We start from the raw sequence: 11,545 nt of genomic DNA, 5'->3' as shown, positions 1-11,545 counted from the left end.
TCCATCTTCTCCTCTGCTTGTATTGATCAGCAGCGGTTGGTCAACAGAAGCCAAACCTACCGCAAAATCCCCCCGCGCCAAATCACCTCGAACACGCTATTTACTGAGATCAGATTTGAGGCTGTTTGGTTGTGGTGATAAATGGTCACACTTATTTCATTTTCTTAATGTTCTTTGAGGTGCTTCTTTTATTTTTCTTTAAACAAATCGCGTTTTTTTTTCTCTCCCCCTACAATACTTGTGGAAATCCTAACGACAAATATCCCGAGCTCAAATGTGCACTCACTTAAAAGCAGAGGAATGGCAGGTGCCCATAGGCTGGTGGCGTATTACTGTGCCGCGATGGGTGTTTTCACGCGTCACCAGTGGGCGCTTCTTCCTGCGCACAAAGAGAGCAGAGCCCGGGGATGCGCACGATGTGAGTGTCCGCTCAGAGGCACCGCTGTCCTCTCTGCTTCTTGGCAGCATCTTGGCGGAGTGTAATCTGAGGAGGTCGAGGAACGTCCCAGCGTGCAGCAGCGCATCACCCCTCTGCCACTGAATTCTCTCACTGACTGTGGAATTTACCGAGGTATAGACAACACTGTTTTAGTCTCGTCCTCAAAGAACCGAGAGACGCACTTAGACGGAGCAGAATTAAGTGCAGAGCGCAAAAAAAAAAAAAAAAAAAAAAAAAAAAAAAAAAAAGCAGTGCTGGAGCACAGAGCAGCCTCTTCTTCTTTTGGCTCCTGAAAAGGACAAGAGTTGCTGTGAGAAATGTTATCCGCTCACTAGATCCAGAAACAACAGCATCTGACGGACAGTGGGATTACAATCAAAGCAGTTTAATGAAGAGGAAAAAAATTGCGTCCTAGAACAAGTGAGTATCCGGAGAGAGATCATCACACCTCCTTTACACCTTATTTTCCTGCCTTTTTAATTTGAATATATAAAGAGCTGTGTTGTGCTAAGTTTGCATTTGCTTTGCAGGAAACAAAAAAATACAAGTTAGAAAATAAAATAACCTCAAAAGCCTCATCCATGTGTGTCATGGATGTCTTTATCTTCTTTTCTGAGACAGAGTGCACGGCGTGCTGATCGTGGTCGCACATGCACGATGCTGATGATTGCGTTTCTAGACGAGCCTCAAATGGTTTAGATGGTCCTACTGGGATTTCTACTGTTGGGGCTCATTTCCCTCATCGAGGACAAAGTCCATATGGTGCCGCTGTGCTCAGTAACACAGAGCCGCGGCATCAGGACTGTCCGCCTGGAGAAAAGCTCTTTCTCTCTCCCTCTGTCTAACTTGTTTAAGGCAATTATTTGAGTCTGCAGAGGGAAAAGAGCCTGAGCTCATGCGGATTTTCTAAATGCTCATTTAATTGTATCTGAATGTCCTCTTACATCACAATATTCTGATTTGTGGAGCTTTTTTTCAACAAAAAAAAAAAAGAAAATTCTCACAGGATTATGATAGTTGCATTCCTACAGAAGAAATGATCCTAACAGCTCAGGCTTACTCTCATTTATCTGGAAAACCAAATATTTAGCCACCAGTGGTTACTCCTTTTTGTGTCCATCCAGACTACAAAAGGACAGACTCAACAGTGAGAGGAAAATGCTCAGCCTGCTTCATCTACAAAGTATCCTGGTATTCAGCAGGGATTGTAATCGTTCTCCCCCCTATTCATGTTTATTTATAGACCCTTTGCACATATTTTGAGAATAACAGGCAGTAGCCAAATGAGAGGTGAAACACGTCTTTGAAGCCAAGCAGTCAATTATTCTATAACGCAGCAATATCCACCGTGGCAGTGCAGGGATGAGTTTGTACTGTAGTACCATTTGCTATGATTGAACCAGAGAGGCATTTACATTGTGCAGCCAGTTTCTCTTCGAGAAAAGCTCTGAAATGGATTGAATGTCATATGAAAAAAAAAAAAAAATGTAAAGAGCTTTCCTGAGTGTCTCCTGCTCCTCATCCTTGACCTCCAGTCATGTGTTTGCGGCTGTATCTAGGATGAGGGTCTGGGGATGTGCCTGGCTGATGATGGGGTTGAGAAATGGATCGCTGCTCCCCTCTCTTTTAAGTGCACTTACTCTCCTGCCCCTGCGTTAGGCAGCAGCTGAGGGATGCAGCCGCGTTTAACATTGCAGGGGAGTCACTGGGGGCGTCCTGCTGCTGTCTTCCAGGGATTCAATGGTTTTTCGCATGAAAATACACAGCTGTATAATGTCTGCAGTGTGTCCTGCACTGGTGTTTAGTTGTACTGTGGTAAACAGAGATTTGATATGTAAAAAACAAAAGTAAAGTAAATATAGTCATTATTTATTTTGTCATTATCATTATTTATTTTGTGTAAAATTGTGAAGTGCAAAAATGTCTGTGCTCCTGCTTACATTCATGGTTATAAAGTTGTCATTCAAAGCTGACCTCAGCCACACTTCTAATCATACCGTCTTATTCATCATACATGCACAGTGTGACATGACATTCACACATGTGAAGTGGCTACTTTATTTTTCTTTGAGCCTGCAAGGCTCTGCTCGGAACTGAAATCCCAAGAGAGAACATGCATTCAACCAATTCTTTCATGAATGTTAATATAACAGCTGTTGAGATTGGGTTTGTAGAGGGGCAATTACATGAAATGCCTTTTTTTTTTTTTACTTGAAATCTTAATGCATAATTTGCCATGGGAAGCGTTACTCAATCACCTTCCATGGGCCTATTGTGGAGTTGTGGCGCAATCAGTGCCAAACAATTACTCCTCCTTTGCTCCTTCTCCTTTTCATTTCACAACTGTTTTGCTGCAAACCTGAGCCGTGAAACACAGACATTAAGCTCTGCGTTTATTTGTTAATCACTTCAGTTATTTACTTATTCATTTATTACCCTCCCCGGCTCACGTGAAATAGACTTGCGCAGGTCTTCAGTCAGTCAGAGTAAATTAGGAGGAATCAGTGTGCAGTTGATTGTGAATTCTTCATTCATTGGCAAAAGCACAGAGCAGCTGTGCATTCAGATTGAGTCCGTCCCTGGTGGCGGATTCTGGTCTCCCAGGTTCTCCTGCTGAATGATTTAATGGAGATGGCATCAGATAGTCATAAAGACATTAACTAAATGGAAATGAATGCATCACAGTCTGTGGTGAATTCATACACATAGTGCCACTGGTGTTCATTTTCTTTTTCTATTTTTTCTTTTTTTTTGCATGATCTGATACATATGGATCTCCCAGCTCTATTGCTTATGTGCCGCATGTGATCTGAATACAGACCTTGAGCATGCACACCCTTATGATAGAAACTCTCTCCTTTCGTCCCTCCCTTATTAGATTCTTTTGCAATTATGTTGCCCTCAGGGGGGAAATGGGTGCCTTTAACCACCTCTCCTATCAATTATGTGCCAAACAACAGCCCCACTAACCAAGAAGTCATCTCATTTACTCTGGAATGTGTTTAGCCAATGACTTCCATTAGGTTTAGATTCTGTGGAGGTGAGGTGAGTGTGATGCCTCATTACATTTGGCAGAGCAATCTTTTGCTCATTATTTCAGTTGAGAAAGTCCAAGAAAGAAAATGCCACCTCAACTTGATCACCACAAAGCCCAGAATTCTTTTCTTTGTGTCCAGAAAAAACTTTTTATTTCTTTATTTCTTTTTTTTTTATTTGCTCAATCTTCAGCTGATATTCAGCTCTGCAAGATTTGACACTGGTGCTTTTTTGATGCTCAAGAGTGATACGATTATTTATTTATTTTCTTTAGTTTTTATGCCTCCGTGCTCATGACAGCTGTGGCCGGGGGCATCATGTTTTCAGGTTTTCCGTCTCAGTCTCATGAAGTGAATGCGATAGCTCAGTAGCGCCTTGAGGGAATGTCTTCACATTTGACACAAACATTCACTTGGACTCAAGGATGGACTGATATGAATTTGGTGCTCAAAGGTTAAAGGTCAAAGTTGCTGTGACCTCACAAAACATGTTCTTGGCCATAACTCAAGAATAAAAATACGCTTAATACATCTTCTTAAAAGCCCTCAAGAGTCTTATATGTCATATGGATCTGGACAGACATAGATGTAAACTGCAATTTGACTTGTTGGCGGAGGCGTAAAACTCTGGTTAAAACGCTTGTGAAAAAAGACAAGTGCTCAGTGTATTCCCTAACTTTATTAAAGGCTCTGAAATGGCACCGTGAGACACATCAGCTCTCCACACAGTGCCACTTAAAAGCTGTCCGCTGAAAATGAAATTCTTCAAGGCAGGGTGACACACCCTTCTTACACAAAGGCTGGAAAAACTGGCATATACTGTGCCTTTTAATGAACCATTCATTCAGAAACAAATACACAAAGAAAATGAAATCACTGCAGGTATTACCGGCTGCAGAAAGAAGCCATTCTCAAGGACAAACAACTGAGCCATGAACTGTGCAACACCCAACTTGCAATCAAAAGTCTTTTTGAGGAGCTTTTCCTCTCATGATCTTGGAGCTGTTTGGACTGATGGGTTGGGGTGACGAAGTCGGATCCTCTAGAAAGCGGATGGCGGTTAATACTGCACTCAGTGAAAAATGCAGCACACATTTTATTTTATTTTTTTGCTCCAGTAGATTCTCACACCGTGTAATCCAATGTGATGGGTTTTTAGAGTGGCAAAACGCCCCCTAAATTTTGAAAGACACAAGGAAATCCACTCTGAATCTCCCTGTGCCGGCAATTACACCAGACGAGGAACAATTACTGGCACCAGGACAGTCGAGCTAAGCCGACACTGGCCATTAAGTTATGATCAGGCAAATGGGCTGATCCATCCTCCCTGTAAATTCCACAGTGCTTCATACTCCTCCATGAGATTATGTAGCCATGCTTTTCACATGAAACCACCACCACGTTTCTACAATTACAAGTTGGTGAAACAAGTGAGTGGTTAGTATTTAGGTCTGTTTGAAGAATTCCAAAGATAGCCCTGGGTTAATCCGCACAACAGGGTTGTGTTGTAAGGATGAGGGGCTGGGTTGAATTCTTAATCCTGAGAGGCGTATCAGTTTTCCACTTACTGTGATGTAGGTCAGAGCTTGAGCAAAGCCCCTCCTGTGCCACTGATACTACAATTACAGACTTAAAGCTCTCAGTTCCACTTCCACATTAGAAAAGTTTTAATGGCCATTTAGGTCATTGATCACCAGTTAGAAGGGATATCTGATGGCGCAAATCAGTCCTTATGATAATAATAGGTAATGGCGGTGAGTGGTAAGGAATAAAATCAAAATATAATATCTTAAATCATGATATACACTAATATTGTAATATAAAGAATGTCTGTTTCTCTGTAATCCAATGAGTTAAATATCCCACAAAAAGTGAACCATACTATAAAGCATTCCTTCTCAGCAAACAACAGCCTATGATAATCAGAGACAGCACATTAAAGGGATACTCCGGAAATGTAATATAATGTTTCAGTGAAGTTGGAAGACTCACAAGAAACATGTTTTTTTTAAATGGTTAAAATTGGTGCGGCAGAGGCAGAGATTTGCTGACTTTTATTTCCTTGTGTGGATCAAACTCTAAATTCTACCACTAGATCCTACAATTCCCATAATGCTTCATGACTCCACTCTGACTTTGTGTCATTAGCTATAAGCATTGTTGGGAAAGTTACTTGAAATTTGTTATTAATTTAATGCTCGTTACGTATTATTCTTAAAGGTTCTGTAAATGATCGTCATGGCCACTAGATGTTGCACCAGCATCTCAGACCAAAACGTTCTCAGTCAGGATGGTGTTATGAAGCACAGTGAAAGCGACCACTAAACACACAACAAGAAGCTTAACTGGTTTCCGTGTACACAAGAACCAACTCAAAAAAACAATGTAACCACAACCATATAGCTAGCGATAGCAACATTTGCCGAACTAATTCAAAATAAGGGTAAGAGCAAGTCAGCTAACAATTTCATGCTACTGTGGCCGGTCGCTATTGAAAACAGACGTGTAACATTATGTTGCCATCAACATAATTACACAAGCTGTTACAATTGCTCTCAAGCAATTGCATTACTAACTACTCATCAGCAAAAGTAATTAGACATTTGTTACATGACCCCAGATCTGTCAACATCCCCACACTTTTTTATTTAAAATGTAGAATGAGACGTTGTGTTTTAAAAAATATGCCTGGGCTGTCACTTTTTCAACATATGATTCATTTGAATTAATGTGAACACAATCAATATAGGCTAATAGTATACGTTTTTATTATAGTTCCATGCATTTGGCTCTGCTGCTCCACTTCAGTGACAAGCAAATGATACAACTGTATCAGGCAGTTGCAAGTAAGCTAACGTCCTCACTATTTCTGTTTATGTGTTTAATGCAACATCGCAGATGGTTAAGAGTCATGATGTAAGACAGCTCACTAGTTTCCTCCATTTTGTGTAGTATTGGTCAGAAAGCCTAGTATTTAACAACAATTACTGATAAACAGTTAGCTTAGCCCCAGTCAGTGCATGTAGCACATGTCGCAAGTTACATGGCTTGTGCACCTTCTGAACATAACTCTGAACAAAACCAATGCTAACTGCTAACTTGCTCAGAAAACTCAAAATGTAAAGAGACGACTCTGGAGCTACAGTTTGTAAATTCCTCTCATCTTTTGGCACAGGCTAGCTTACCTCCCTGTTTTCAGTCCGTGCAATAAGCTAACGTGCCCTGGACCAGTCTCAAAATTACATCAGCTGTCCAGTCCAAATCTTGGTTAAACGAGCTCACCTCAAAGATGTCAAAGTAACAATATTACTGAGATAAGTAATGATGTGATGTGATTAGTACATTTCAAAATGCACCACTTACACCACTTGTAATCATAGCAACCTTAAGGCCTTACTCAGGAATGCTGCCCAACATAGTTTTCTCCTGATGACAGTAATGCTAACGACATAGTCAGAGTCATTGTCTCAGTTGTGACAAAGCTTCTCCTGAGCCACAAGGGACGTACAGCTGTTTTCACAGCCTGCGTAGTGCTTCCCATGGCAAGTAAACCAATCCCTTTAAAGGGATAACTACCTTAGTAGAAATGATACAAGTGCGTATATCGTCTTACTGTGCATATTATTGTCAGTCAACGCTAATAGCTGACAGTAAAATGTCCCATCTTTATTGTCTTAGTATGTGGCCCTCTTGTATTTTCTGTTGATCTAAGGGAATATGATGCATGTATATGAAAATGAAAACAGTCAGTTTGCTTACATTCAGTCATCCACCAAACCCTTTGTTAAAGTGTGAAGTGGCATTTTGTGGAGTGCTGGTACACAGTCTGCCAGCCCCTATTAATAGTCAAATATGGAGTGAGAGAAGTATCTTTTGAGGTCAATCATTTCCTTCCTCACTCCTCTTTAAAGCTGTAGAATTGAGCTTGTTAGGCAAGATGAGCAACACGCTCAGTAAAAGAAAACATACCCATTTAGCAGCTGTTTCTTCTTCTGTGCCACCTGAAAATCATACTGCCGGATTGTGTCCTCAGGTTTTTGTCTGCTGCTTTTTCAGCCCCCCAGATGCCTCTTGCTTCCTCAAGATTCACTTTCTCTTCACTTGCAGTAACTCCAAAAATAATAAGAGCCAATTATGTAACTTAGCAGTGCCATAATCATGTTTTTTCTGTTTAATGCTTGTCGTATTTGGATCAAAATGTCATATTTTAATCACATCCATAATTACTTTCCCTTCAGATTAAAATTCTCGCATTCAAGGGAGAGCATTCCATTCACAACCAATTGGATGAGAGTCTTATTAGCCCTTGGCAACTAAAGATGATGTTTCCATGGAAACAAATTGTTCTGCTATCAATCACTGGATGCCTTGCAGGTAAGATATTTTAACACATATTATATTTGAGTTTTGCTGCACTTGTTGTCATGGTTCATGTCATTGCAACATCTGTCCTAATAAATTTGTGTTTTTTAATATATATTAATAACAGAATAATGTGCTGTTCCATAGTCTCAGGCTAAATGCATGTCTGTAAGGTTAGAGGTTAGAAATAGCATCTTATTCTTAGCAAGCAGAGTTTATATACGATATAGAGTTTCATCCCTTAGTGAGGGAGAGACAGAATCAGAACAGTTGTAAATAACCTCAGAAAATCTGCGTGACCAAAAAAGGTTACACTGATTAAGTTGCAGTCATTACATGTACAGTGTTCCAGCGTGATGTCCTTCACCGTTCCCCAGAGCAGTGTCCTGCGGCGCATTTACAGTACACTGTCAGGGACAACTGGGAGTCCAATCCTATTCCTGTTTATGGCTTGTCCAGATCATTATCAGGATCCATGCAATGAATCCAGCCCTGCATTTTAGCGCAGTCTACTTGCCACCACCCCTTATTCTGCCCTTGTGTGACCACCTGGGATTTGGGCAAGAGAAGCGCAGACACTCTACCAGAATGTCAACCCTTGTTCAAATGACATTGTAAATCCCAATGAATGTTATTCAAATGGGCTCATGGGTAATTCACACACAGTACTCATGGGAGCGAGATCCAAGCAATCTCACCTTCCTGGCAGACAAGAGCTTTTAACAGAGCCTTGGTTGCTGCCTATAGGTGCTGGTTCTTATACAGGGTTGTGATCATACGCTCTGAAGCCCTCCAAAATCACTACAGCTGATAACAATCATTATGACATCTGAAGTGCCTTGTTGTCAGTGGCTCTATATCCTGACACCTTAGATGTTAGCCGGCATGACATTTTATTCAAATTCACATTAGGGAGAGGCTGCTAAACCAAAGTATAAGGTGAATGAATTTGATGTGGGAGCAGTGTTTGATCATTTATTAAAATATCATTCTATAACAATCCTTTGAAATGTGACTCTGTTTCAGATTTATCCTAAATTCAACATTTTTTTTGCTGAAGTTTGGTTTTAAGCTAAAAGCAAATTTCTCAGCATTAAGAGTTGCTGTGATTCATTGTCCTATCTCATTTCTCAGCCTGTCACACAGTGAAATATGTGCTGATTCCTTGACATATTATTACCGGTTAAAACCACATGTAGAACTGCTAGCCACATGCTGCAATCTGTTAGCAGTAGGATATTAATTAGACCTACTCTGACCGTCTGTTGACTCTGCTTTCATTTAGTACCAGATTGTGTTCCACATCTTTTCCTTTTAAGCTGCTGCTCCTTTTGGCCTCAATTAACCGGTGCGTGCATAGTATGACATGGATGATCTGAAAATAGATCACTCTGCTTTATTTATCAAACATGTCACTTAAAAGGAATCATTAATTACTGAGGAAATATGTGAAAACTGGCTTTCTACATCAATAGTCAGATTGAGTGCTCAACACTGGTTCCCAACAATTAATAGCTATCATTATGCGGTGTTCCTGGCAAGTTATTAATACTGAACACCTCAGTTTTGTTGCATCATTTTCAGTATATATGAGCTCTGTGCAATTGCATCAAAGCATCTCAAACCGCTTAGCTTGGTAAATACGAACACAATGATAAAAGCATTATATGACTTATTTGCAGTATTTTTGTTTCCTTGCATTTTTACATGGGAGTTTTGAAGGAGGGAGATTAATCATATCTACAATATGATGATTTATCATAATGATAAAGTGACAGAGAGAGGCCCGGTACTATGGAAAAACAGGCCCCGTGTGCTAAATTGGAGTAAATACTAACAACTGAACATGGTTTTTCTCTACTATTTTAAGTGTTAAGGTCCTCAGAAAAATACAGCAGCGGTGCAATAGACACTAAAAATGAATTAGCATTTAGCAGCCTAACAAGGGTAAATGGAATATTGTTTCAATAATGCGCAGCAAATCACGGGGACTGTCCTCATGTATTGCTTTGATTTTCTTTTGAAAAAGCAACACTGTTCAGGGACTAGGAGAAAATATACTATATATTGAAAAAGTAATATACAATGAGTGTCAGAAAGTTGCCGTATTTCAGCAAGATTAACTATTTGTCCTCACAGTATCTATCTGATGCTTGCGTTGAATTCTTCCATTATTTTCTCTTAAGGTCAAAGAGACAATTTTTCTGCCTTGTACTACCATATACTTTCTCCCCGTTCCCCCAGCCTGTACAGAGGATGTCATATTTCAAGGGCCAAGATGGAGGACGGCGCCAAGTGACCTCATTTTACCAATCAACTCCCCAGACCAGCAGGCTACCATCGTGTGCGAGGCAGAAGGGAGCCCTCCTCCACAGTACAGGTAAATTACCACATCAGTGTTACATTCCCCCTGCGAGCATAAGAAGCTCAGCTGTCCACCTGCTTTGGCTCCACATCAGCATCACATGGTGAAAATCCATTGTTGCTTTTCCTTGTGAATCTTCGTTGCTGCTTCCACGGAAATCAAAGAGGGTACAGATAACGTTCATTGCTATTGATTTGTTAAAGAACAGCGTTTTTTGGACATCAATGCTGCAGAGAGATTACGCACCATTCAACGAAAAGACAGGCTTCAAAGCGCAACTGCTTAATTGAGCATCCATTTCTAATAGAAAAAAGCCTATCTATTTTCAGCCTGAGCTATGATGTAGAGTTAGAGTCAGGGAGCCGCCACTGTGGTTGATGAATATGCCAACACCTCAGATATGAGCGAGGTTAACTTTATTAATGATAAGATTTAAGCCACTAAGGATGAAGATGATGATTTATAATATGGTGCACGGCTTAAGAAATCATTAAGAGAGTAAAGGAGATCCCAGCAACTCATTTGCACCACAGATCCTTTGATATCTCTGTGGCAATTCCCTGGCGGCACAGGGAGCCGGCCTGAAAATGGCAGCTGGTGGTGTTTTTTATGGTAGATTGTGTTTCGGAGCTTGGTCAGCACCATGTAGATGCACAGCAAGCAGGGGGAGAGAGGCAATAACCTTGTGAGTGACATTCCACTAAATGCTTACATTTCCTATAATGTGTCTGCGCTGAAAACATGGTCCAGGCACAGCAGCGGGGGGTATCATTATACTTGTTGTGCAACCTGAGCCATCGCAGGATGAAGCCAAAACCATCACTTGTATTATTTCACCCGCAACTTGGAGCATTCTGATGACGCTTGTGTTGCTGAAGAGGTTTTGTCTTTCGGCTTCTTTGTAGTGTTAATGCAGTAGTGGGAAATGGTGTTGTTGTCAGTGGAATCTGCAACTTCTCCAGCAGAGTGAGCCCAGGTCTGATGTAATTTTACCAGCGTAGCTATGCAGAGATTATCACTATTAGTGCTATCCTCATATTAGGGCTGCACTAATCAATATTTTATATAAACAATGGATCAAATCACTTTGGGTAATGTAAAAGAGCTCACAACCCGCAAACACACCACAGAGCTATTTATGACCAGCTCTGCAGCTCCTATTAGTTTTACACATTGTCTTCATGTCTTCCACTGTTTCAGTTTAATAGTAGCTAGCAACTTTACTTTTTTGGTTTAGTTTCACTGCTTTCAACTGCGTATCCAGAAACAGAAAAAGAGGGGATTTTAAGTACTTACCAAGCACAGATAGAGGGGGATCGGGTGTGTGTGTGTGTGTGTGTGTGT

General features: G+C 40.7%; 1 protein-coding gene across 1 annotated transcript in view; it reads left to right on the top strand.

Moving 5' to 3' along the window:
• The first annotated feature begins 430 nt into the window (after window positions 1-430).
• The window catches only part of cntn3b (contactin 3b), a 54,453-nt gene continuing 43,338 nt past the window's right edge, over window positions 431-11,545 (top strand). The window contains exons 1-3 of the mRNA XM_023424804.2: window positions 431-859; window positions 7,713-7,848; window positions 10,081-10,216. Coding sequence (XP_023280572.1) covers window positions 7,794-7,848; window positions 10,081-10,216 — 191 coding nt within the window. The 5' untranslated portion in view covers window positions 431-859; window positions 7,713-7,793. The remainder of the gene's footprint in view (window positions 860-7,712; window positions 7,849-10,080; window positions 10,217-11,545) is intronic.

This window comes from Seriola lalandi, unplaced genomic scaffold (assembly GCF_002814215.2).
Source record: "Seriola lalandi dorsalis isolate HSWRI2012SDOR001 ecotype SW California unplaced genomic scaffold, Sedor1 jcf7180002054748, whole genome shotgun sequence".
NCBI classification, from domain to species: Eukaryota; Metazoa; Chordata; class Actinopteri; order Carangiformes; family Carangidae; genus Seriola; species Seriola lalandi.
This window is presented reverse-complemented; position numbering and strand designations above follow the sequence as displayed.